Below are 24853 nucleotides of genomic sequence, written 5' to 3'. Positions count from 1 at the left end.
CAAAATTGAAACTGTTGGAAAAGTTTACTATCTCACAGATTTTGGGATTTGGAGATTATTGTGAGAAAAAGTATGTAGCCCAGATTCATAGGAATGTAAATTCAAAAAGAAGAGGCTTTAGTTTCTCAAAAATGTTTTAAAGGTTATCTACATCATAGGGTAGTTAAGAGACCTAAATGAGATTGATTATGTGGTCAAACATAGCATAATCAATTAATTTTAGTTCCTTTTGTGATATATTTTTGTTGTCATTTATTCTAACGTTTTCTGAAAATAAGCTTGCAAGGTTTTCCTTTAATTTATTGAACTAATGCTTAATCTTTTGTGTTATCAAATGAAGTAATTATTTGGATGTGGTTTTATATTGTAATCAATATGCTACATTTGGCATGAAGCAGAACGTATTCTTGGTGTTTAGGAAATTATTTAGTGATTAAACAATAAAGTATCAGCTATCCTGAACCAAATATCTTCTCTGCATTGATGATAACATTACATCTCATTGAGTTCATACTTTTCTGAGATTGTGCTCTGAAAATACTGTACTTGATTTGCCACTAACCCTACCTTACATCTTTAGATCACTTTTCCTCAGTATCTTCCCTTTTTAAATCTTATAGTCTTCTTTTGAACTTCTATACTCTAGTTTTTGGGATCTCACATTTTTTCTTCTACTTCTTTCATTCATGAAGCATTTATTGAGATTCCACTATTTTCTCTCTCTGGAATTAGTTGGGCAAAACAAAAATGATTAGCTCACATACCCTGGGCAAAAGTAGTGCTCTTTCTTATGGGAAAGACAGATTATTATACTATAGAATGATAAAAGTTCTAATAATGATGGCCCTGGGAGAGTAGATGCACAGAAATAGAAGCAGTACTTGATTATGAAACCTCAAAGGCATACCAAGTGAAAATGATTATCTGTTTTGTAATACAAAAAAACAGAGGACTTAAGCCTGGAAACAAGTGAACTTCTTCCATTAGACAAGCAAACTTGATCAAATTAGTTACTTATTCTGGACATAGTTCCTAACATGTAAAAAATTTGAACACGATTACAGTGACTCAAACTGTTTAATACGATATTAATAAACAATTTGTAAATACACAGTTCCATGGTCCACCATATTTATGTATTAAACAAAATTAAACATTTTTATTGGTGTTAGATTTTTGTTTTTTAATATTACTGTAAATTATAAACCTTTAAGAAAGGAGTGCAACATACTTCTCACATATTTTCCCATCCAGGGAATCCTTCTGTATCTCTTTTGAAATAAGTTTGACTGCTAGTAACATAGCAGTCTCAAGGCATAGTAAATTAAACAACTTATACATTTAACTGTTTATTTAGATCTGTGATCCATTGCAGTTCTTTTTTAATAAGGTGTGAAGTAAGGCTCCTGTTTTATTGGTATCTGTTGTTTAAGAGATTTTTTTCCCCATTGAATTCCCTAGTTACCTCTGAAAATCAATTAACATATATGAAAAGATCCATTTTTTACTCTATTCTGTTCCATTGTTTTTTTTTTAATCATCACACCAAGACCATACTGCATTACTGTACATCTATATATATAAAAGGCTAATATGCTAAGTGTTTGACTGTCTGACCTGTCGTTATGACGTGCACTGACCACCAGGGGCAGACGCACAATGCAGGAGCTGCCGTGATGTGCACTAGCACTGTGGACCTGGTGCCCACAAAGCAACACTCGGCTTTCCCCAAGTGGGACACAGGCCCCGTCACCACCCTGGAGCGACAGCCCACCTGATCACAGCCCATGCTGCCGAGACCCCATGGTGCAAAATGCGGCTCCCAGCCCAGCCTGAAAACGGTGGCTGTGGGTGCCAGGTAATGACGTCACCTAGCCTCCTTGCAGTTTCTTCAGCCCAGGAACATGAGTTGCTTTATAGCAGTGGTTCTCAACCTGTGGGTCGCGACCCCTTTGGGGTCAAACGACCCTTTCACAGGGGTTGCCTAAGACCATCAGAAAACACATATATAATTACATATTGTTTTTGTGATTAATCACTATGCTTTAATTATGTTCCATTTGTAACAATGAAAATACATCCTGCATATCAGATATTTACTTTACAATTCATAACAGTAGCAAAATTACAGTTATGAAGTAGCAATGAAAATAATTTTATGGTTAGGGGTCACCACAACATGAGGAACTGTATTAAAGGGTCGAGGCATTAGGAAGGTTGAGAACCACTGCTTTATAGCCAGGTGCAGATATTTCATACTCTAACCAAATGTCTGTGAAGCATTTTCCCGTGCCTCATCTTATTTGATCCTCACAGAAGTCCTGGTGTAGGTAGATAGGAGACTCGGTGGAATCCTATTTTCTTTTCATTAGCCAGAAAACGGAGATTTAGAAAGCTTAGAAACTTGACCCGACTGAAAAGAAGTAAGAAATGGTGGACCTTGAAAATGACTTCAGGTTTTCTCACTGCACAGAATATAGTCAAACACTTGATGCAGTTAAATATTTTACCCTTTGTTCTCCCTGTGTGATCTACAATAATAATGTGCTTCATGTTGATATTTATTGCTGTATTGCTGACACTCAACTGAAAGAGAGGTTGGGGTGCTTCATTGGGCTGGAAAAAGTTTAGCTAAACCAGAAAGCAGGTCTAATTAAGCAAGTTTATTCTATGTACATAAAAGCTTAAGTTGAGTTGTGCATGCACGATATATATAAAGCTCTCGCTGGTGCCAATCGCACACGTGTGTTTCGCTCTATCATTGTCGATTGTGAGTTTGGTTGACACTTCTATTGTAGAGAAAGGGCGAATGGCGATATTGAAATATTTCTTCTAATTAATTTCCTTTCAATGTGCGCGAATTCGTGCACCGGGCCACTAGTTTAAAATAAACCTTGATATGAGATAGTGTATGTCTTCCAATCTGTTATTTGGTTTTAAATTTTTTTTTGCGTATTCTAGGTGCTTTGCATATAAATTGAAATATTTTAAACCAGCCTATCATTTTCTATAAAGTGTTCTGGATTTTGTTTGGGATTACATTGAATCTATAGATCAATTTAAGGGGAACTCATTTTAACAATGGGGAGCCTTCTGATCCACGAATATGGTATATCCTTCTATTTAAACTTCTTTAATTTCTCTTAGTAATGTTTTACATTTTTCATTGAACGCATCTTGCACAACTTACATTCAGTTTATAACAATAATTTTTAATGTTCTTATGATTATATTTTTTATTTCATTTCTGGTTGTTCATGTCTTGAATAAAACTATAATAGATATCTGTATATTTATTATACAGAATTGTATAACAGAATTGGGTAATGGGCCAGAACTGGAGTCCCATTTGAAAGACTGATTTGTGAAGCATCTGCTTCCAAGCTCATTTGGTTTATGGCAGGATTCATTTTCCTTTAGTTTTTGAACTGAGGGCCACAGTTCCCTGTTGATTATTGTCTGGAAGGTGTCCTCAGTATCTTGCTAATTTGGTCTTTTCATCACAGCAACTTCATCAAAGCCATCAAGGGAGAGGGTTTGCTAGCAAGATAGAAGACACAATATTGTGGAGCCTAATCATAGACATGGCATCCATCACTTTTGCCATGTTCTATTGATTAGGAGCAAGTCATTAGGTCAGCTCACACTCAAGAGGAATGGTTTATATAGGGGTATGAATACCAGAAGACAGAGACCCTTGGGCCATTTTAGAATCTACCTGGCACAATGTTTGTAGGATCCGTAGTTGCAATACCAACCTCATTCCTGATATTGATGAATTGTTTTCCTTTCTTTTTCCTGATCAGTATGGCTAGAGGCTTACCTATTTTATTGATATTCTCAAAGAACTAATTTTTGCTTTCATTGGCCTTTTCTTTTTTTCTACTTTTACCTTTACTTTGAGTTTAATTTGCTCTTTGCTTTCTAATTTCTTAAGTTTGAGGTTGAGGTAATTGATTTGAGACCTTTCATCTTTTCTAATAGGCATTTTTAGTACTACTAGAGGACCGGTGCATGAATTCATGCACCAGTAGGGTGCCTCAACCTGGCCTACAGGATCGGGCCAAAACCAGCTCTCCAACATTCCCTGAGGGGTCCTGAATTGCAAGAGGGTGCTAGACAGGCCAAGGGACCCCACCGGTGCATGATCAGGACCGGGGAGGGATGTGGGAGGTTGGCCAGCAAGGGAGGGACTGCGGGAGGGTTCCAGGGTGTGTCCGGTCCGTCTTGCTCAGTCCCAATCAGCTGGACCCCAGCAGCAAGCTAACCTACTGGTTGGAGTGTTTGCCCCCTGGGTGTCAGTGCACATCATAGTTACTGATTGACAGGTTGACTGTCTGCCCCCCTGGTGGTCAGTTCACGTAATAGCAACTGGTCGACTGGTTGACTGTCTGCACCCTGGTGGTCAGTGCACATCATAGCGAGAGGTTGAGCGGCCTTAGCATATCATTAGCATATTACGCTTTAATTGGTTGAACGGATGACCGGACACTTAGCATATTAGGCTTTTACTAGAGGACTAGAGGCCCAATGCATGAAATTCGTGCAAGAGTAGACCTTCCTTCCCCCGGCTGCTGGCACTGGCCTCCCTCTGGCACCCGGGACCTGGGCTTTCCTCCGGCTGCCGGCAGGCACTGGGTACCCGGGCTTCCCTCGCAGCCCCGGCTTCGTCTAGAACAATGATGGCGAACCTTTTGAGCTTGGTGTGTCAAAATTTTGAAAAACCCTAACTTAACTCTGGTGCCGTGTCACATATAGAAATATTCATAAATTTTTTTTTGATATTTGCAACCATAGTAAAAAAAAATATTTATATTATTGATATTTATTTTATATATTTAAATGCCATTTAACAAAGAAAAATCAACCAAAAAATGTATAAAATGAACAAAAACAGAAAAACAATGTACATTTAGGAAAAAATAATAAAAACAATGATAATCAAATGGTATGAAAACTAGAAATTAGTGACTTTTTTGGTGCTGAAGTTTGTCTGCTAATTCTTCGACTGCAGGTTCATACTTGGTGCACTTCAAGGCCAAGCAAGCGCCACTAACTTCATCTGTTAGCCGGTTTCTTTTGTTCATTTTAATATTATTTAATGCTGAGAACAAAGTCTCACAAAAATATGTTGATGAAAAAATTGTTAGCAAAGCCATCACTAGATTTTTTAAGTCGCTAAAAGTGTCAGGTACTCTGTTCCAAGCACTCAAAATTTCTTGTTCGTATTTGCACTCTTCTTCATTGTTCAAACGATTTCGTTCCAGATTTTCAAGTGTCGACCTTAAGTTGACAAACACATGAGTCCAAATGCTACCTTGAAAATCTGCAAGTTGCATCTCTAAATCGTCAATTTGCATCCATTGGAAATCCTTTAATTCCAAAGTAATGTAAACAACTACATCTGGATACTTAATTGTTTTAATGGTCTGTTCTAGGCTTCTAAATTGGTCAAATCTTTCACTGAACTGTTCAAATAACGAGTTTACTATATTCTGGTACATAAGTATGGACTCCATTACACTCGTTGTAGTGGCCTTCTCGAAATACTTATTTATCCGAGGAAAATACTTACAAGTTTTAGTTTCAATAACTCGCTTGAAAATTTTAAGTTTACTTTCAAAAGATTTGATGTATCCAAACATAACTTCAATACTTTTGCCAAAACTTTGTAATTTTAAGTTCAGTTCATTCATATGAACAGAGAGATCTGTAAAAAACATCAAATTGCTAACCCACTTATGATCATTGATCTGAGGAAAGTTTGCAAGATCCTTATTCTCAATAAATACTGTAATTTCTTCAAAGCACTCCACAAATCGCTCAAGTACTTTACCTTGTCTCAGCCATCTCACATTATTGAACATCAGTAGTCCACTGTAGGTTGAATCAACTTCCTGTAAAAGTGCAGAAAATTCTCGCTTGTGAAGGGGTCAAGAAGCTATAAAATTCACAATTTTTGTTACAATTCACATTAAATCATTCAATTCTGAGAATCCCAATTTGGCACACAACACGTCCTGATGGATAATGCAATGAAAAGGTACAAGTGGATGTCTAATAGCTTCCATAGACAATTTCAGGGATCCCACATTTTTTCCCACCATATTTGGTGCCCCATCTGTCGTGACTGACACAATTTTAGAGATATCAATGTTTAGATCACTGAATGTTTTTATAACAACCTTACATATTTCGTTTCCTGATGTACTTATTGGCACTGATTCTAACTTTATCAACCCCTCTCTCATTGTGAGACCATCAGAATATCTAGCAATAATGGCTAACCGAGCATTTAATGTGACATCAGTAGTTTCATCAATAGAAATCGAAAAATATTTACAACTATTTAAGTCTTTTTTAAATTGATGTATGTTTTTGTTAAGATCTGTTATTCTGTGGATTAGAAAACTGTGGTACATCTACACGATGGAATACTATGCTGCTGTTAAAAAGAAGGAACTCCTACCATTTGCAACATCATGGATGGAACTGGAGAGCATTATGCTAAGTGAAACAAGCCAGTCAATGAAGGAAAAATACCACATGATCTCACTCATTCATGGATAATAAAGACCATTACAAACTTTTGAACAATAATAGATACAGAGGCAGAGCTGCCTCAAACTGATTGTCAAACTGCAGTGGGAAGGCCAGAGAGAGTTGGGGGGCAGGGGGGAGGGGAGTAAGAGATCAACCGAAGGACTTGTATGCATGCATATAAGCATAACTAATGGACATAAGACACTGGGGGGTAAGGGAGGGTAGGGGTTTGTCAAGGGCGGGGGGGGGAAAAAGGACACTTATGTAATACCCTTTGTAATACTTTAAGCGAAAAAAAAAAAAAGATCTGTTATTCTGTCTTTGATAGTATTTCTACTGAGTGCTAACTCAGAAATTCTTTTAATAATATCATCTTTATTTTTCATATTATGAAATAGAGCTGGTGCACATCTTAGAAATGTTTCCTTAATAAATTCTCCGTCACTGAGGGCTTTTCCATGCTGAGCTATGGAGTGAGCAATACAGTAACTTGCTGATGTTAAATTTGTAGAGCATCTTACAAATTTAATGATGGAATTTGATTGACTTTTATAGAGGTGTAGCTGCCTAGAAATGTATTCCTTCCTTTCATCAATACTTTTTTTCAAGAGCTGACAATGATTAGTTTCAAAATGTCTCTTTACATTCCACGTTCTGCTTACTACCGTTTCATTACACAGTATGCACAATGATCTGTTGTTTCTGTCGACAATCCCGTACATCTCGGTCCATATATCTTGAAAGGGTCGACTACTGCTACTTCCACTTCCTTTATCATTCAATCTTGCTTTTTTATTTTTTTGATTCTCCATCACAAGGCTGCAAAAATAAATAAATATAAATCACAGCGTTTTTTATAAAAGGTTGATAGGTTTCTTACCTATTAACTTTTTGCAGTGTTGTTGCACTGACTCCTGGTGCAAAACAATTCAAAGATAGTATGTATAACCAACAAATATATGGTGCTGTATTCAATTATCCGACACGCAGAATGTCTCGTCAAGCACTGTTGCACTGTATATCTTTTTCTTCTAACCCTCCCACTCCTGTCTCCTAACGAACATGGCGATCAAGTGCGTCTGTTTGCCGAATGCACCCGAACACACGGGAAGCTTATCCGAGGCACATGCTGACAATAACGAGGCCGTTTCCAGAATTGGGCATTTTGTCACTCGAGTAAAAATAAAATGTCATGAGTAAAGATTAATCTCTTTATAGTGCAATTCTTAACCTTTTTATATTAATGTCAATATTGGAACAATGTATCTTGGATGTTTTCACTATGTATCTTTGCTACACAACACTGATGTACATGTTTACATCTGGTTTTAGAATTGTATTATTGATCATGAGTAGTGTGAGTAATAATATTACTCGAGTGATGCCCAACTCTGGCCGTTGTGAGAGACAGATATTTGAATTATGCAATTTTTTGTCTCTGTCGATGCGTGTCACCCAAAATGAGTTTGCATGTCACCTCTGACATGCGTGTCATAGGTTCGCCATCACTGATCTAGAAGGTCGTCTGGTCTAATTACTATATTACACTTTTATTATTATTACTAGAGGCCCGGTGCACAAAAATTTGTGCACTCGGGGGGGAGAGGGGGGCCCTCAGCCCGGCCTGTGCCCTCTCGCAGTCTGGGACACCTCGGGAGATAACGACCTGCTGGCTTAGGCCTGCTCCTGGGAGGCAGAGGGCAGGCCCAATCCCTAGGTGCAGCCCCTGGTCGGGCTCAGAGCAGGGCTGATTGGGGAGTTGGGGCGCCACCCCCTGTCATGGACAAAGCAGGGCGGATTAGAAGGTTTCAATGCCACCCTCAGTCACGCTCAGGGTGGGGCCGATTGGGGGGGTTGGGGCACCGCCCCCTGTCACACTCAAGGCAGGGTCGATGGGGAGGATGCGGTGCCACCCCCTGTCATGCACAGAGCAGGGCCAATCAGGGGGTTGGGGAGCTCCCCCTGTCACGCACAGAGCAGGGCCGATAGGGGGTTGAGGAGCTCCCCCCTGTCACTCACAGAGTAGGGCCGATAGGGGGATTGGGGCACCCCACCCTGTCACCCTCAGGGCAGGGCAGGGCAGATCAGGGGGTTGGGGCACCACACCCTGTCACACTCAGGGCAGGGCCGATGGAGAGGTTATGGCTCTACTCCGCCACACATAGAGCAGGGCCCGTGGGGGGAGGTTGGGGCGCCGCACCCTGTCACACACAGAGCCGCAGGGCGATCAGGGGGTTGGGGAGCTCCCCCCTATCAGGCACAGAGCAGGGTTGATCAGGGGGTTGGGGCGCCTTCCCCTGTCACGAACAGAGCAGGGCGGATAGGAAGGTTGTTGCCCCGCCCCCTGTCACACACAGAGCCGCAGGGCGATCAGGGGGTTTGGGCGCTGCCCCCTGTCCGCTGATCCCGGTGCCGGGAGGCCTCGCGGCTCCGCTGATCCCGGTGCTGTGAGGCATATTACCCTTTTACTATATAGGATAGACGCCTGGTGCACGGGTGGGGGCCGGCTGGTTTGCCCTGAAGGGTGTCCTGGGTCAGGGTTGGGGTCCCCACTGGGGTGCCTGGCCAATCTGGGTGAGGGGCTGAGGGCTGTTTTCAGGCTGGCGGGTGACTGAAGCTCCCAACCTGTCCTTTTCTTCTTTTTTCTTTTTATTCTGGACCAGCTTTAGCTCTGAGGCTTGGCTCCAGCTCTGAGGCCTGGGCTGCTGAAAGCAGGTATCTGGTTTGTTTCGGTTCTATAATCGAAACACTTTCAACTCCAGCTCTGAGATCCTGGCTGGCTGAAAGCAGGTTTCTGGAGTTTTGTTTAGCTTCTATATTTGTAACAATGTTTCAGACTGCAAGCTCAGAGGCCAGCAGCGGCAGGTGGGGAACGTTGGAGTCCTCCGTCACTGAAGCAAGCAAGCCTCATGTTCGCTTCAAGCTGCCTGGCTGCTGGCCACCTTCTTGGCTGGCAGTTAATTTGCATATCACCCTGATTAGCCAATGGGAAGTGTAGCAGTGTGACACCAATTTGCATGTTTCTCTTTTATTAGTGTAGATTAGATGCCCAGTGCATGAAATTCGTGCACGGGGGAGGGGGGGTCCCTCAGCCCGGCCTGCCTCCCCCTCATAGTCCAGGAGCCCTCAAGGGATGTCCTCAGACCCTTTTAACTCTTTTTGCAAGGTTAAAACTATTTTTTTCAATATACTACTAAGAAGTTGTTTGCCATTTCAATCTTTCTTTCCGGAGTATACTATGAATTTCCAAATGCTTCATGGTAAGTGATGATGCTTTTGCTCTGACGGTTCTTGTGTTTTTAAATTTTTTCAGGTGTAATTTCTAATATGGTAAATATCAATGGGTATGTCCCACATAATTTAAAGTTCTTTGGGTTTTCAGTGGTTTTTGAGATTATTAATCCTCACCTGAGGATATTTTTCCCATTGATTTTTAGAGAGAGTGGAAGGGAGGGGGAGAGACAGAGAAACATCAATGTGAAATAGACTTATCAATTGATTGCCTCCCGCATGTGCTCCAATCAGGGCCGGGGATTGAGCCTGCAACTGAATTATGTGCCCTTGACAAGAATCAAACCCATGACCCTGCAGTCTGTGGGCCAACTGTCTACCCACTGAGCCAAACTGGCTAGGGCAAGACAAAATATTTTTTATACAAGAAGCCCTGAGACCAAAGGGGTTCTGAGACATTGAAAATGGCTGGCTTAATGGAAATTATTCTCTATTTAAGTGTATACTCTATTGACAGATTTCTTGGTGCTGGAAATCAAAAAATTAGTGGCTAACATTAAGTCATCTGCTGTCACAATTCCAAGTTTAAGTTACTTTACTACTCTCTGACTTTGGGAAAGTTATTTAAATTCTCTAAGACAAAATTTCCTCAATTATGAGATGAGGAAAATATAGTATCTGTATATAGTTCAAATTAACTGATAAAACACATTAAAGCCTTAATACAGTGCTGGCATGTTTATATCAGTTAATTTATTTAGTAGGCACTCTGATAGCTTCTAACAGATGGCATTAGCAGTTACATGGATATATTTGTGAACATGGATGAATTCAACTTAGAACTGAACCCATGTGAACTTTTTAAAATGATCATCTGGGATCTCGTGTTCAAAAGCATTTCATGCTAAGCAGTATTACACGTATCCGTCATATTTTATGAGAATCCTTTCTCTCTCTAAAAGATTTTGATTCTTTCCTCCCACCCATGACAATTCAAGACCTACTCTTCAGTCTGGAATTATTGTAATTATATGAAACTACTTAGCATTCATAAGTAAAAAGCTACCTGGAAAAACTATTCATCCTTAAAAAAACAAACAAAACGTAAGCACTTAATTACATGCATAAGTTCTGTGCTGATCTCTTTGGGGATCATAGGGAGGAATTAAAACATTCTTGTCGTTTAGGAATTTATGTATCTGGGTGACAATCCATTTCTCTGTCAAGAAAATTGATTGTGTGTTAGCAGCTGACCTCTTAAAGGATAACAGAACCTTAACATATTGAATATTAGGTAGCTTTTTCTGATGTAGACCTGATTCGTTAACAGTGAACATTGTTCATTCATTTATTAAGTTAACATATTTATTAGTCATATACTGTGTGCTCATTAATGTGCTTGTCACTAGTGAAAAAGTATGGAGTGATATACTAGTAAACACAAATTTGGCTTTCAGGTAACAGACTGTTGACATCAAGTCAACCCACTTTTTCATAGATGTATTTAATTGAGAGACCATCGTATTCAAGGATTTGTTTAAAAAGTGTAACCTTATTTATCTAAATATTTATTTTGGTAATTTATCATAGGAGTAAATAATGAAGTATAATAAGGACTTTTTTCTCTTTTAAACTTCATATGTTACTTCTCTTTATTTTTATTTCCATTTTACTTCTCTTTGAGGTGTGACCTCTCATTTATATTTAGGCCTCATCCAGAGATTTCTGGTAGCTTATGCTTTTTGTCTGATTCTGCTGGATTTGACTACTTAGAAGCTATAGGATTTGAATAGTTGAGGTTTTTTGAATATGAAAATTCTGTGGTTACTTGTTCAGCCTTGTTAGAAAAGCTAGTAACTTATCAGCCTTCTTTCTGCTAGTTATTGGGTGTTCTATGGAAAAACTGATTGCATAATATCTAAAGCCTTTCAGCATTTTAAAGATTTAACAGCTGAAAACTCCCATCCATCATTTATTGAGCACCTGCTCTGTATGTGCCAGCCATTGTTCTGAGAATGTTCTTGTGAAAGAGCAGACACAGTCCTTGTCTTCAGAATTTGTAAGACATAGCAATCTCTAACTGAGATGATACTAATAATGGCTAGCATTTACTGTGTGCCAGGCACTTTTTCAATTACTACATATATTTCCTTATTTAATGCTTAATTACAACTTGTGAATGATGATATTAGTATTACCCCTAATTTACATTTAAGGAAATAGGCGAGAAAGATAATGTTGTCCCAAGTCGCATAGCTAGTGTATGGTAAAGATGGAATTCACATGTGCCAGTCTGGCTTCAAAAATTCCACATTTACCCACTACACTGTACTGTGCAATTATAACAGATAATTATGGTATAATTTAAATGGATAATTAGGTAATTTCAATAAGTGTGACAATGATATGATGGAAATACTTGCTGCTGTGGGAGCTCAGAATGATTTCACCCAATTTGGTCCTGTACTAGGGTCAGGAAAAGCTTTTCTGAGAAAGTAAATCTTTATTGAAAGAGCCTTTTCCACCACACATACACTTTTTAACTACTGAAAATAATTGGAAAGAATATTTTAAAATGGGCAGTGGTTTTCATATAAAGAAATCGCAACATGGGTTAGAAAAACCATGAGTCTGTTCTCAACTTGGAAGGTTCTCTGGTGATTACACCTTATTTACTGTTTGGGTGGAATAACGTTTTTAAATTAGCTATTTAAAAAATTAACCAAAGGAAAAAGTTTTTGTATTTTTGAGGAGACAAACCAGAGGAGAATACTATTATTTAAAAAGACCAGGGTGCTTTTGTTTGGTTTTGATAGAACAAAAGATTTGATTGATTATGTGCAGTTTAAATTAGTTTAAAAATGATAGCAGCTTTGATTGATTACTTCAAGTCTGTTGTCATATTGTAGCAGAGATTGACGTTTCTAAATTTTGTACCAGGAAATGAGCATAGAGAAAAGTATGAAATGCATTATGTAGAATACATTTTATAATATCAAAGCTTTTATGAAGTACTGTGTATTCATAGGTGTTTAATATTTGCAAATTAAGTTGTAATTTAGACAGACTTATTTAAAGTTAAAATTGAACAGTTTTGTGATCTATGTATCCACTGATTTTATAAGTTATTAATCTTTTGAGTGCTGTCCATTTTTATTGTAAGACAGGAACAATAATTTTTAGGGTGTATTTGGAAATATTTTTGTGGTTAGTAGCATACTATGGCTAAAAAGCTACTATGATAGATGGTTCTGGTAGTATTGCCCTATCCTTCATAATGTAGTGTTTATCATCTTTCATGGATAAAAATCTCATTTTCATTAATGGTTATTTTCATGGTAAAACCATTGTACAGAATTCAAGATCTTAATTAAGAGCCCCAGGAGGTCAGGTTTGACTACTTTTATTAGCACAGTCACGCTCTATCAATTTAAAGTATGCACCATAACAGCTCTGTATTTAATGATTTCACTGGTTTAATTCCTTTATATTCTAAAATTGAATAGTATCCATTTCATTGATCAGTACAGCTGACTGATCTACTTAGGCTCCATTGTAACATTGCTTGCTTGGTTTTTGTTCCTTTCTCCTCACTCCAACTCCTTCCTCAGGTCAGTCGCCTTCCCTTTGTTTTCTCCAGCCCTTTGATAATCTAACTGGTCACTGCATTATTCTGCTTCATTCCAAGCTGTTCTGTCAGCTCCATATTGCATTATGTTATGGCATTCTTTTGTCTTTTCTGCTTACGGGCATCTATGCTCTCATTGCCTAACTCTGTGTGGTACTTAAAGAGTTGGCTGTTTAAGCTGTTTGGCAAATAGTTTACTTACCCAGCAGACTTAATTCTGCTCTCTTTGGAAAAGAATTGGTCTTGATATGTCTGACTTTAAAAGAAACAGAATGATAGTGTTTTCTTTATTTGAATATAGAACATAGGCATTATATATAACTTTTCTCCTTTTGGAATGTTTTCTATTTGAAACTTAATAAAACTTAATATGAAAAAAAAGAGTTGGTTATTTAAACGGTGGGTCAATTAACATGCATTCTTTTTCTCATTAAAGCTGGGGCACATGGATGAGTATATATCTACATATATAAAAATATTTTGTTACTCTAATTGCTTTAGATTTTTTTGTTAACTATGGTCTTTCTTCCTAATTTATACTTAACCTAGAAACTTTTGGTGTTTTAATATGGTTCAGGGTGGTAGGCGGGGTGTAACCTATCACCTTTCTAGACTTGGGCTTCTCCTCTCTCTATATGAAAGATCTTTATTTCCAATTGTCCAGGTTCTTGCTATTAAAAATGTGGTCTGTGAACTGGTAGTATCAACATCACCTGTGTATTAAAAATGCCCTACTCAAGACCTTACACTTTTTTTTCTTTATCCTCACCAGAGGATATGTTTTTATTGATTTGAGAGAGAGAGAGAGTGAGAGAGAGGGAGAGAAACATAGATCAGATGCCTCCCATAGGCACCCCAACCAGTGATGGAACCCGCAACCTAAGTATGTGCCCTGACAGGTAATTGAATCTGCAGCCTTTTTGATACATGGGACAACGCTCCAACCAACTGAACAGCCCAGCCAGAGCAAGACCTTATACTTCTTAATCTGCATTTTAACAAGTTCTCTAGTTAATTGATATGAACATTGAAGTTGGCAAAGCACTATTCTAGGTACCATCCAGCTAGTTTACACATTAACGTATTCTTGAACGTGTGATCTTATTTAAATGTTTGTAAATTATTTTGTAACTCTTCATCTTGGTTCACCAAAAGTTATATCCTGGATGGGTATCATTGCTACTACTATGTGAAAGAAATAACAAAATTAATCTTAAACAGTGTCCAGGTCTTATAAGTGAGGATTGTGTATATATTAGATCTAAAACTATAACAAACATTTATTAGTTTGGTTTCTTTGTCCTTCCTCCATCATCAGATTGTATCTGTGGATGAAGAACTATTTTGTTGTTCTTCTTGGGCTGTTGCTTTTCAAGAAAATGGTATGGACAAAGATGAACATTTCAAGAACAAATATTCAAACTTCTATTTAATGTTTATCTTAAATGAGCAAACTTATATCTTACAAAATTTTATATGTTGTTTAATAATATATGTTTATTATTTATGAAGAAATATTGAGGATCCATATTGAAATCTTGCTTTTACATGATGAAAAAAGTTCATAGACTCCCATGTAGTGCAATATGATAATTCCATAAAATTTCAAAAATTTCTATGGGATTTTAAGTAGACTGGGAAATAATCTTGTAGTAATTCTCGGCTGTGCCCTGCATTGTGTGAGTGCATATGGGTAGGGACAATATTTACTATTATTTTTGCAAGGTTGATAGTAAAATAAATGTTGTGTTCTCTGAGCACATATTAATGAAGACTTAGAGATAGAATTCCTTTTTGCTACTGCATTAATCAATTAAGTTAATGCATCATGTGTGTACAGTCATTTGATGACACCCTAAAACTTACATTTATTTGTATATATGTGCTTTAGGAATTAGTTTAAAAAATTAAAGTGATTTTTTTTTAGTCATAAAAGAAGGAAGTTCTTTGTATTGTGCTTTAAGAATAATAACCGAGAACATAAAAGTCAATATATTATTATTCCTTTAGCATTCAGATGAAGTGTGAACAATGTGGCCACATTTCTGTTGGTATTTTTCTCAAGTAATGGTATTGTTTAATGATGATAAGCAATATCTCAGTGAATTTTTTGTACCTTTTGACCTTTTGCCTAAGAATGGCAGTGAGAGGGAGTGCCACAGAGAAACCCTCAGATATGTGTGCGATAGCAGTATGTTACTTAACACTTCAAGAGTGTTCAGTCTTAAGCAACAAAAGAAAACTCCAAGGAATGACCTAGAAGCCATTCTTTTTAAAAAATAAATCTTTATTGTTGAAAGTATGACATATGTCCCCCTTTTCCCCCCATTGCCCTTCCCACCCCCCACCCCCATTCTATTTTGTATCTAGCTTCTGCTGTATGTAGCTGTGACAGACGGGACATGGTTGTGGTTACCAGAGGATAGATACTCTTGTGGTCATAACCAAGTTGTAAATGTCACTGAGATTCTTCTTGAATGTCTGTCACATGTGTATCACTGATTCTAAAGTAGATAAAAATGAAACAGTGATTCATTTGGGAGTTAGCACTCCCAGAAGATTAGTTTTTAAACAGAACAGCAGAAGGACTTGTGACATGCATCCATAAGCAATAGTAATGATTTGACAGTTATTTAGCTCTCAGTTCCTAGCCTTTTGGTTGAACTGACAGCATGCCTGCAAAGATAGTGAGGCCTATTTTAGCCCCATTAATGTCTTTTTGAATGTTACCCTGCAGTCTGCGTTAATGATAAATGTTCAGTGATTGATGATTTTATAGTCCCAGGGGATTCTGAGGGGTTTCTGGTTTCTGTGAGCCAAGGCAGTTGTCTTTCTTGTTTGGCCTCTTGTTAGTTTTTCTCATCTTCACTAAAATTGTTTTAAGTTGGCAGAAGGATAGGTATCATCTTCAGTTTTAATTAACTCGGGTTCAAGGCCTTATCAGTATAATTTTAGAAGGTGATGCTGTACTTAGTATGTGTAGGAGTCTGAGAACCAGAACAGTTTTTAATCCACAGAGCTTTTGTAACATTTTATTTGTAAACGTTGGTATCGTTTTTCCTTCTCTGCTTTTAAAAAACCATGTTTTCAGTTATAAGGGGAGATTTAATAATGGCTATTGTGAAATAATATTAGCTATATTGTTTTCATGCTGTTTGTAGTTTTATTTTTCAGACTTAAAAACTTAAGTCAGCTATTTTTAATGTGTTTTCCTTTTTACATGGCTCACTTTCTGTAAGAGTATATTTTGTTATACTGCTATTAAAAGGAGTATAAACAGATCTTTTTTGCTAAAGATTTGTTTGCCACTTAGGAAAGGAGGCAGAAAAAGGAGGATAGAGATAAACATTTTCTAACACAGAAATATATTTTCTTAGTTCATCCCTTTTTTAAAAGGAATTTATAGAACGTTCTTCTTAGCTGTAAAGAGATCATAGGGCTAATTTTCTTTAAGATCAAGAAACTTTTTTTTTTTTTTACTTTAAAACCTTAAAAATAACAAAAGAAGCACTCTGTTTAGTTTTCTAAGTAATGAACAAGGAACTTGGTGAGGAATAACCATTTGTAAGTCTGTATATTAATTAGATGATTATGCTCAATTAGCAGGACTGCCAAGTAATCTCTTTAACACTCCCATCTTTTTTTTTCCCCTAGGGTTTTACAGACAGCCCTCATTACAGTGATCACTTGAATGACAGTCGATTAGGGGCCCATGAAGGCCTGTCCCCAACACCTTTCATGAACTCAAATCTGATGGGTAAGTTGGTACTTTTTTGCAAGTAGTCTTCACAAAGCCTACTTTGTGAAGAGGCATATTTTGTCAGAGGCATATTTTGTCCCCTTGTCCAGGAAGGACACATAAGTATCTAGACGCAGCGGTTCTCAACCTGTGGGTCGCGAACAATGAAAATACATCCTGCATATCAGATATTTACATTATGATTCATAACAGTAGCAAAATTACAGTTATGAAGTAGCAACGAAAATAATTTTATGGTTGGGGGTCACCACAACATGAGGAACTGTATTAAAGGGTCGTGGCATTAGGAAGGTTGAGAACCACTGATTAGAGGAAAGTTCCTGAGTTTCTAGGGACATCTCTGCTTTCCTGTTCAGCTCAGTTTGAGGAGCAAGCATCCAGAAATGTGGATCTTTCTCATAGAGCATTATGGTCATCGATGTCAAAAAAGAAAGCAGCAATGTTTTAACTGTCAATTTTTGCAGTGTTTTTGTGACATCAAGCATTTTTTTTTGTTTTTTGCTTTTGGGGCAGAGAAGTGTTTCCGAGACATTTATAATTTATTATTTGTCTTAACAGTTGTATGTTTGTGATAATTAAAAATACAACAAAGCAGTAATTTTAGGCAGATTTTACTTATATTGAATAATATTTTCTTTTGGCACTATTTGATTAAAACTTAATAGTACATTTAGATGTTGTAGCTTTTGTTTTAAGCACTTGGGTTCATATTGGCGATTTTAAAAGTTTTGTTCTGCAATGGAAAAGTTGTACTTTGAAGGATATTACCTACCACTAAACCTGATTATTATATTTTGGCAAAACCTTTAATGTTAACCATTCTCTATATCTCCCCTTTACTTCCTGCATTACAACCCCATCTCCCTTTTATCTTTCTCATATGAAAGTTTATAGCTGTACAATCTGAAATGATAAGCCCAAGGTTTTTTGTTTTTCTTTAATCAGTTTGGATGCCACCCGTTTATATGATACTTTCATCTTTTTTGCAGAACCTGATTCAAAAGAATCTGTTTTATGACATTATTTTTCCTTTTTGCTAATGCTGGTGCTCAGCACATTAAAAAGCTTTATTTAATCTGTTTTACTGGTTTTTGGTGGCGTCATGTAAATATGGAAGGTTTTGTGTAATAGTTATTGATTTCATTGCTTACTCTATTTTTGAGGACATGACCTACATTATGATCTTAGAATTGTCCTTTTTAAGACACAGCCATGCTAATCTAAGTGGATTATCCAAATCCAAAATCCTGGTGGTCTGCAATTTTTTTACAAATGGTTTTGCTTTACACAGTCTTTGTTTATTTCCCTTATTCTGTGTAAAGTGCTGAGGAAACAAGTCTGATGTTTTAGTATGGATTTTGCATAAGGCAGTTACCAATATAAAACCAGAATCATTGAGTATTATGTAAGAGTAAAATATCTATAATCAGCAATAAAAACTGTGTGTAAAATGACAGTTTGTTTTAACATAAATGTAAATGAAAATCTCAATATTAAATACATGATCATTCCAGGTTAAAATCAGAATTTATTTTAATAAATTTAGAACAAAATAATTTTCCTTGCACTTAGCCCAGGAAAACATTCTAATTTATTTTTTAAATTTTCTATTGAGCTTACTATCAAAATAAAATAATATGACACTTCAGATAATTTCCTTTTGTAGTACATTTTTTTCCCCAAGTAGCATTTAACTTATAATAAATGTGGCAGAGCATGTTATAGTCAATGTGCTTGTAATTTCAAATTGAATTAAGCTTTCTAAATTGAGGCTATACCTCTGTATTTTGAAAAATCAGGAAATGGTTTTTATTTTAATATTTATGTCCTTACCTTTATTCTTAACTCACAGAGATGATTCTTAAGCCCAGTAGAATTATATCATTAGCACAGCTTTGAGCAAAGGTTAGTTAAAATTGTTGGGTAAGTGTGAGAACTAAATGAATTCTGAGAAATATGTGTCAGCCACTTGCTCTGAGCAGCTGTTGACTAAAAGTATTTCTGTAATTCAGTTTGAGGTAGCATTTTCTTAGTTGGAGAAATTATGAGCATGTGCTTTTTGGTTTCTTGAGTTTATTATTAGAATACTTTTAATAGTCATCCCTATCCTGTGTATAAAATAAGTTAAAATAAATTTTAAAAACTCAGGTTTTTAAACAGGTTGATACAGTACAAGTGAAAAAAATCTGCATTCATCTAACTGCATTGTACAGTTAATAAGGTACAGCTATACATTTTCATTGTAAGTTTTAAACCTAATCTTAAAAATGTTAATTTACCTGTAAGAAAGGGGGAAATAATTCTGAAAAGATTTAGCAGATATATTCAGAAGCATTTTACCAGTCTTTAGCAATATCTGATTTACTGTACTTCTTTCCCTTTGTTTCCAATACAAGTGATCAAATGAAGTATCTAATAATTTAGTCTAAGCCAGTGATGGCGAACCTATGACACACGTGTCAGAGGTGACACGAGAAATCATTGTTTTGGTTGATTTTTTCTTTGTTAAATGGCATTTAAATATATAAAATAAATATTAAAAGTATAAGTCTTCGTTTTATTATGGTTGCAAATATCAAAAATTTTCTATATGTGACATGGCACCAGAGTTAAGGTAGGGTTTTTCAAAACGCTGACACGCCGAGCTCAAAAGGTTCTCCATCACTGGTCTAAGCAATCTGCAGGACAATAGCTTGCTTTTGGAAATAAATGTCTCTTAAATTGTAGAATAGTTACATAGCAACAGGCATTCCCAGTTGATAAGAGCTGAAGTAATTGGACTATTAGATATTCAAAATGTGGGTTTATAGTACTCTGTAGAGTCACAGTGGATAGATTTACTTTTCTAGCCAGTGACAACTTAAGAAAGTTTCAGTCTAAAAACCTTCATTGTTAAAGCACAACTGAGATGGGCATGGTACTAGAATCATTTGCAACTGTTAATACGTAATCATTATAACAGGTGATGACACTTCACAGTAGTGCTATGAATGATAAATGCTCAGAAACAGTTAAAGCTAATAGAAAGCAGTAATATATTTCATCATTGCTGCAACAAATAAAAAACACCATTAAAGGGGGGATTGTATGTCTAGGGAATTTTTTTTTTGTATTATGTTCAGCCATAAGCACATTTGCCTAAAGAAATAGTGTATTATAAAGTACACTTTCATGATGGAGCTCTCAAACACTTTATTGATTTTGCACACTGCCAAAATGAGAAATTTTGTCTAACAAGGGTTGTTAATGATTCAATAATGAAAACTTTGCCATAGAAACATGCATTTCTATATTCATTTAGATATTTTGAAGTGTTTTATACAGGAAGTAAAGCTATTATGTTAGATTAGTTAGTGTTCCTTTTTAATGAATTCCAGAATTATCCAGTTGATTTCTCAATATGAAAAAGAAGAGCTTTTTTTTGTTTCAAGTTGAAATAAGTACATCTTTTGGCACATCACTAAGTAATTAGCATCAAACAGTTCTGTACTCTATTATAGTGACACTGCAAAGCTTTAACAATAGCAATGAATTGCAATAGTATCACCAAGTAGTCTATTGTTCTCTTTTTCTACCCCTGGTCCCCTCATTAACTTCAGTAATATGTGCTTTCCTTTACCTGTTGTTGATTGTATTTTTGGTGATGCTGGGACCAATTTATTAATTGGACATATATATGAATCATTTGATAGAATTGCCTACCTTCAATTCCCAACTGATTGTAGAATGGATTAATCCTATATTAAAGCTTATGTTTATCAAAGCTTTACTTATTTTAGGTGGTGTGTGCATGTGCTGCCAGTGAGAAATTTAAGATGAGATATTACCTTCAATTTTCCTTTTTTTCTGAGACTTTCAATTGTGTGGTTTTCTGAGATCCATTTTGCCTCTAGAGATGTTTTGTTAATATTTTATCTTTTAAAGAGTGAAAATACTTTAAGAAAGTGTTGATGGTATATGAAAAAATGCAGGGCTGAGTGTTAAGTGATCTGGATTTTAACAACCTTTCTCTTTCTAATAGGGTACTGCTGGGTAGTCTCAAAGATATTCTGCAGCCCTGGAATTCTATAATCTAAAGTATCTAATATTTGCAACCTTCAAAAAGGCTGCAATTAGAATTACAATTGTTTTTTGCCTGAAGTTTTAGAGACAATAATTGGCAAAACTGAATGTTGAACCCATGTCTCCTGACTTTCAGTCCAGTGTTCTTTCTGTTAGGCACATTAGGCATGTAAGATGCTTATTCTTTCTATGTAACACTCCCATGTTTTTACGAAGTCAGCATTTTCCTAAACTGTAATTATGGAAACACTGGTCTTGAGAGATGACCATGAGGAAAAGGTTCTGTAGTGACACAACTTTGGAAAACATTGTATATTTGTTTGTTTTGTTGTTGTTGTTTTTTAATTTGAGTTCCCTCTGAAGAGATTCAGATTGTACTTTAGAATATTAAAGACTCTGGAGAGAAAAGAAGAAAAAGCATATTTAACTTTGTTTAGCCCATCACATCCCAGATCCAGATGACGTACAGAGCCTTTCTAAAAAAAGGATCATTAGCCTCCAAAGAGCTAGTTTTCCATAGAGCACACACTGGAAAATGCTTGTAAGTTGTTTGAAGGGAAAATGAAAGACAGTACATGAAAGTTCTCTGAAATGCAAAGTGATACAATGTTAATATTGCTGTATATATTTTTATAACTCACTTTAAGCATCTTAGCTGATTTAACAATTTGGGTCCAGTTGTTCAAGTACATGTTAAACCTCTGTTTATAAGTACTATTTGACTTACAAGTGAACCGACTGTCCTTCCATTGCCTTTGAGGTCTGTCAGGCCTTCCCTTCTTTCTACCTCAGAGTCTAACGTGTCCCTCTGGTAGCAGCTACTACATTTTATTTTCATTCCATTGTGGATTAAGTGGGTTCCCTCTTTATTGGCTGTGGGCGCTGCCATCTTGTGAGGACATGATGGTCAATTAGCATGTTCCCTCTTTATTAGATAGGATTCCTCTTGCTGCTGCTTAGACCAGTCTGAATTGATGAGTACCTTCCTTCTTCTCCTTCATCCCTTTATTCTGTCCTTAACTGTGTAAAATACTATATGGCACAATATAAAGGTGAATAAGTTGCAGTCTGTTTACAGTCTTGGCTATTTTAGTGTAGGAATTTCCATAAATATACTTGGTAGAATGTGAGTAATACAGAAAAATTCTTGTAGAAATTTAGAAGAGATCAACATAAGGCACAGCCAAAAGTGATCAGGAAAAAAATGTTATTGTGGAGTAATATTTCATCCAGTATACTAGTCAGGAATTTTTCTTAAAAGTGAGAGAAATTAAATTATGTTCAACAGAAATTGATATTTATTGACTTACACATCCCATATTCCTAGGAATAGATTGATTTTAGGCATGATGTATCCAGGGGTTCAAACCTTGAAATAGGGTCCCCCTCTTTCTCCTTAAACGTGTTTCTTGAGATGATGAGAGAAAACTGGAGTGGCAAATTGGGCTGAGAGATTTAAGAAATGGGAAAGGGTAGGGGTGCAGTGTTCTCACTCCCTCTCTACTTCTAGATCCTTCACTTCAGTCTTTCCAAAATTGTTCTAAAGTCTTCTTACTGGATATTGTATTACAAGGATACATTATTTTTTCATGATTAGGAATGTTTTCTTGCATTGCAGATAGGCATTTCATTGCAGTTATAATACTCTCTTCCTGGCCCTTTCCATGCCCATACCCTTGCAAAGCAGCCTCTTTTCGTGGGTAAAATGGCTTTTGATAGCCATTCTTTTGAAGCCAGATGTGAGCTAATGACTTCTTTCCTCCCCAGTCTGGGAGATACCAAATTAATGCTAATGCCTCACTCTGGAAGAGGTTTCAGAGTTTCCAGGGTATGTCTGGATAGACTTAGATCCATTTTATCTAAGTAATTAGTCTTGTAGTGAATTACTTAAAAAATTACTTAGAATTACTTAAAAGAGATGCCAAGATGTCAGAAGATGGGGAAAAATGTTCAATTGGGACTTTATTTTGAAAATTAAAATTAGAAAGTAATATTAACAAAACAAATAATAACTTATATTATCTACTAAGTGAACAAAAATGAAATAATTGTTGAGTTTTTTGGTATTCTTTTTTCTTCAACAATATAGAAATCGCTTTTACTTCATTTGAACCGTGTTGATTTTCTCTTCAGTTATTAACTGACTAATGCAGTTAGGTATAAATCTGTTAGTGGCTTTTGTGTTTGATTAAATGGTTCTTTAACATCACTTTCAAGCATTTCATGAAATATTTAGTTTCTTGCATGATATTCAACTGTCAGTGGCCTTTTTTTGCATTTGCTTTGTATTATGGGATAATTAGCAAAGATTTACAAAAAACTCCAGTGATTCTAGCTTCAGATAGCCACACTACTTGTGAGGGATATTTCACTGGGATTTTTTTTAAAGTTGTCTGGTCATTTGAAATCCTGTTATCCCTTTAGTTTTCTATAATCTATAATCTGGAATTTAAAAAAAACTATCAAAATAGCAATATAAAGTTGTAGCTGTAGTGGACTGAACTGCAACATTAGGAGAGGAAAATATGAAAATTGGGCAACTTGATAGAGATGTGGCAGTAGGGCAGCTCTTTAGAGAGAAATCTTCAGAGAATAGCTGTGGAGAAGAATCTCTAGAGAGAATCTGTGATGAGAGGACAGTGTGAGGATGGCACAGTCATCCAAATAGTATGCTGTTGCCTTATTGAGAATATACACTCTCAGCTTCGGAATCTCCAAAGGGTGTGTGTAATAAAAATACTATAACATTTTCTAGGCTTCTATATGAACAGAGTCATGATAAATGTAAATTAGGGATTTTTATTACAGTGCATAGAATATATATTTAAATTTTTTTATGTACAGTGCTTAATAGTTTGTGTTTAAGAAATGTTCAATTTGCCAGCACCGGTTTGGCTCAGTGGATAGAGCGTCGGCCTGCGGACTGAGAGGTCCCGGGTTCGATTCCGGTCAGGGGCATGTACCTGGATTGCGGGCACATCCCCAGTGGGAGGTGTGCAGGAGGCGGCTGATCGATGTTTCTCTCTCATCGATGTTTCTAACTCTCTATCTCTCTCCCTTCCTCTCTGTGAAAAATCAATAAAATATATTTTAAAAAAAAAGAAATGTTCAATTTGATATGCTATTTATCTTCAACTTAAAGCTCTCTTCTATCTGAAAGATTTAAGAGGAAATGTGCTCCATTTGTTATATGATAATTTTTAATACAATTTTGCTTAAGTTTACATAAAGTAAAATATGCTCACACCATCTTCTTTTTTTTCTTTCATACAGGCTAATTTAAGGAAATTAAAATGTGCAGAGCATTTTTACTCTGTGTTTATGTGTGTGCGTGTATGCATGTGCATGTCTACCTGTATGTTTAGACAAGATAAGAGCACATCAAATGTAGGCTTTTGTTTATTTCATTTTGCAGTAAGATTTCAATCAAGTGTCTTCTTAAAAAATGTAAATAGTATCTTTTTAAAAAAATTTTATTTTATTGATTTTTTACAGAGAGGAAGGGAGAGGGATAGAGAGTTAGAAACATCGATGAGAGAGAAACATCGATCAGCTGCCTCCTGCACACCCACTACTGGGGATGTGCCCACAACCAAGGTACATGCCCTTGACCGGAATCGAACCTGGGA

At 36.5% G+C, this 24853-nt stretch overlaps 1 protein-coding gene across 4 annotated transcripts in view; it reads left to right on the top strand.

Moving 5' to 3' along the window:
• Positions 1-24853, top strand: part of TCF12 (transcription factor 12) — a 365067-nt gene that overhangs the window by 147921 nt on the left and 192293 nt on the right. For all 4 annotated transcript variants that reach the window (XM_070421983.1, XM_070422000.1, XM_070422011.1 and 1 more), the window contains one exon: positions 17057-17159. In XM_070421983.1, coding sequence (XP_070278084.1) covers positions 17057-17159 — 103 coding nt within the window. The remainder of the gene's footprint in view (positions 1-17056; positions 17160-24853) is intronic.

The sequence above is a fragment of the Myotis yumanensis genome, unplaced genomic scaffold (genome assembly GCF_028538775.1).
Source record: "Myotis yumanensis isolate MYYU_CA2020_CCGP unplaced genomic scaffold, mMyoYum1.0.hap1 SCAF_1, whole genome shotgun sequence".
NCBI classification, from domain to species: domain Eukaryota; kingdom Metazoa; phylum Chordata; class Mammalia; order Chiroptera; family Vespertilionidae; genus Myotis; species Myotis yumanensis.
This window is presented reverse-complemented; position numbering and strand designations above follow the sequence as displayed.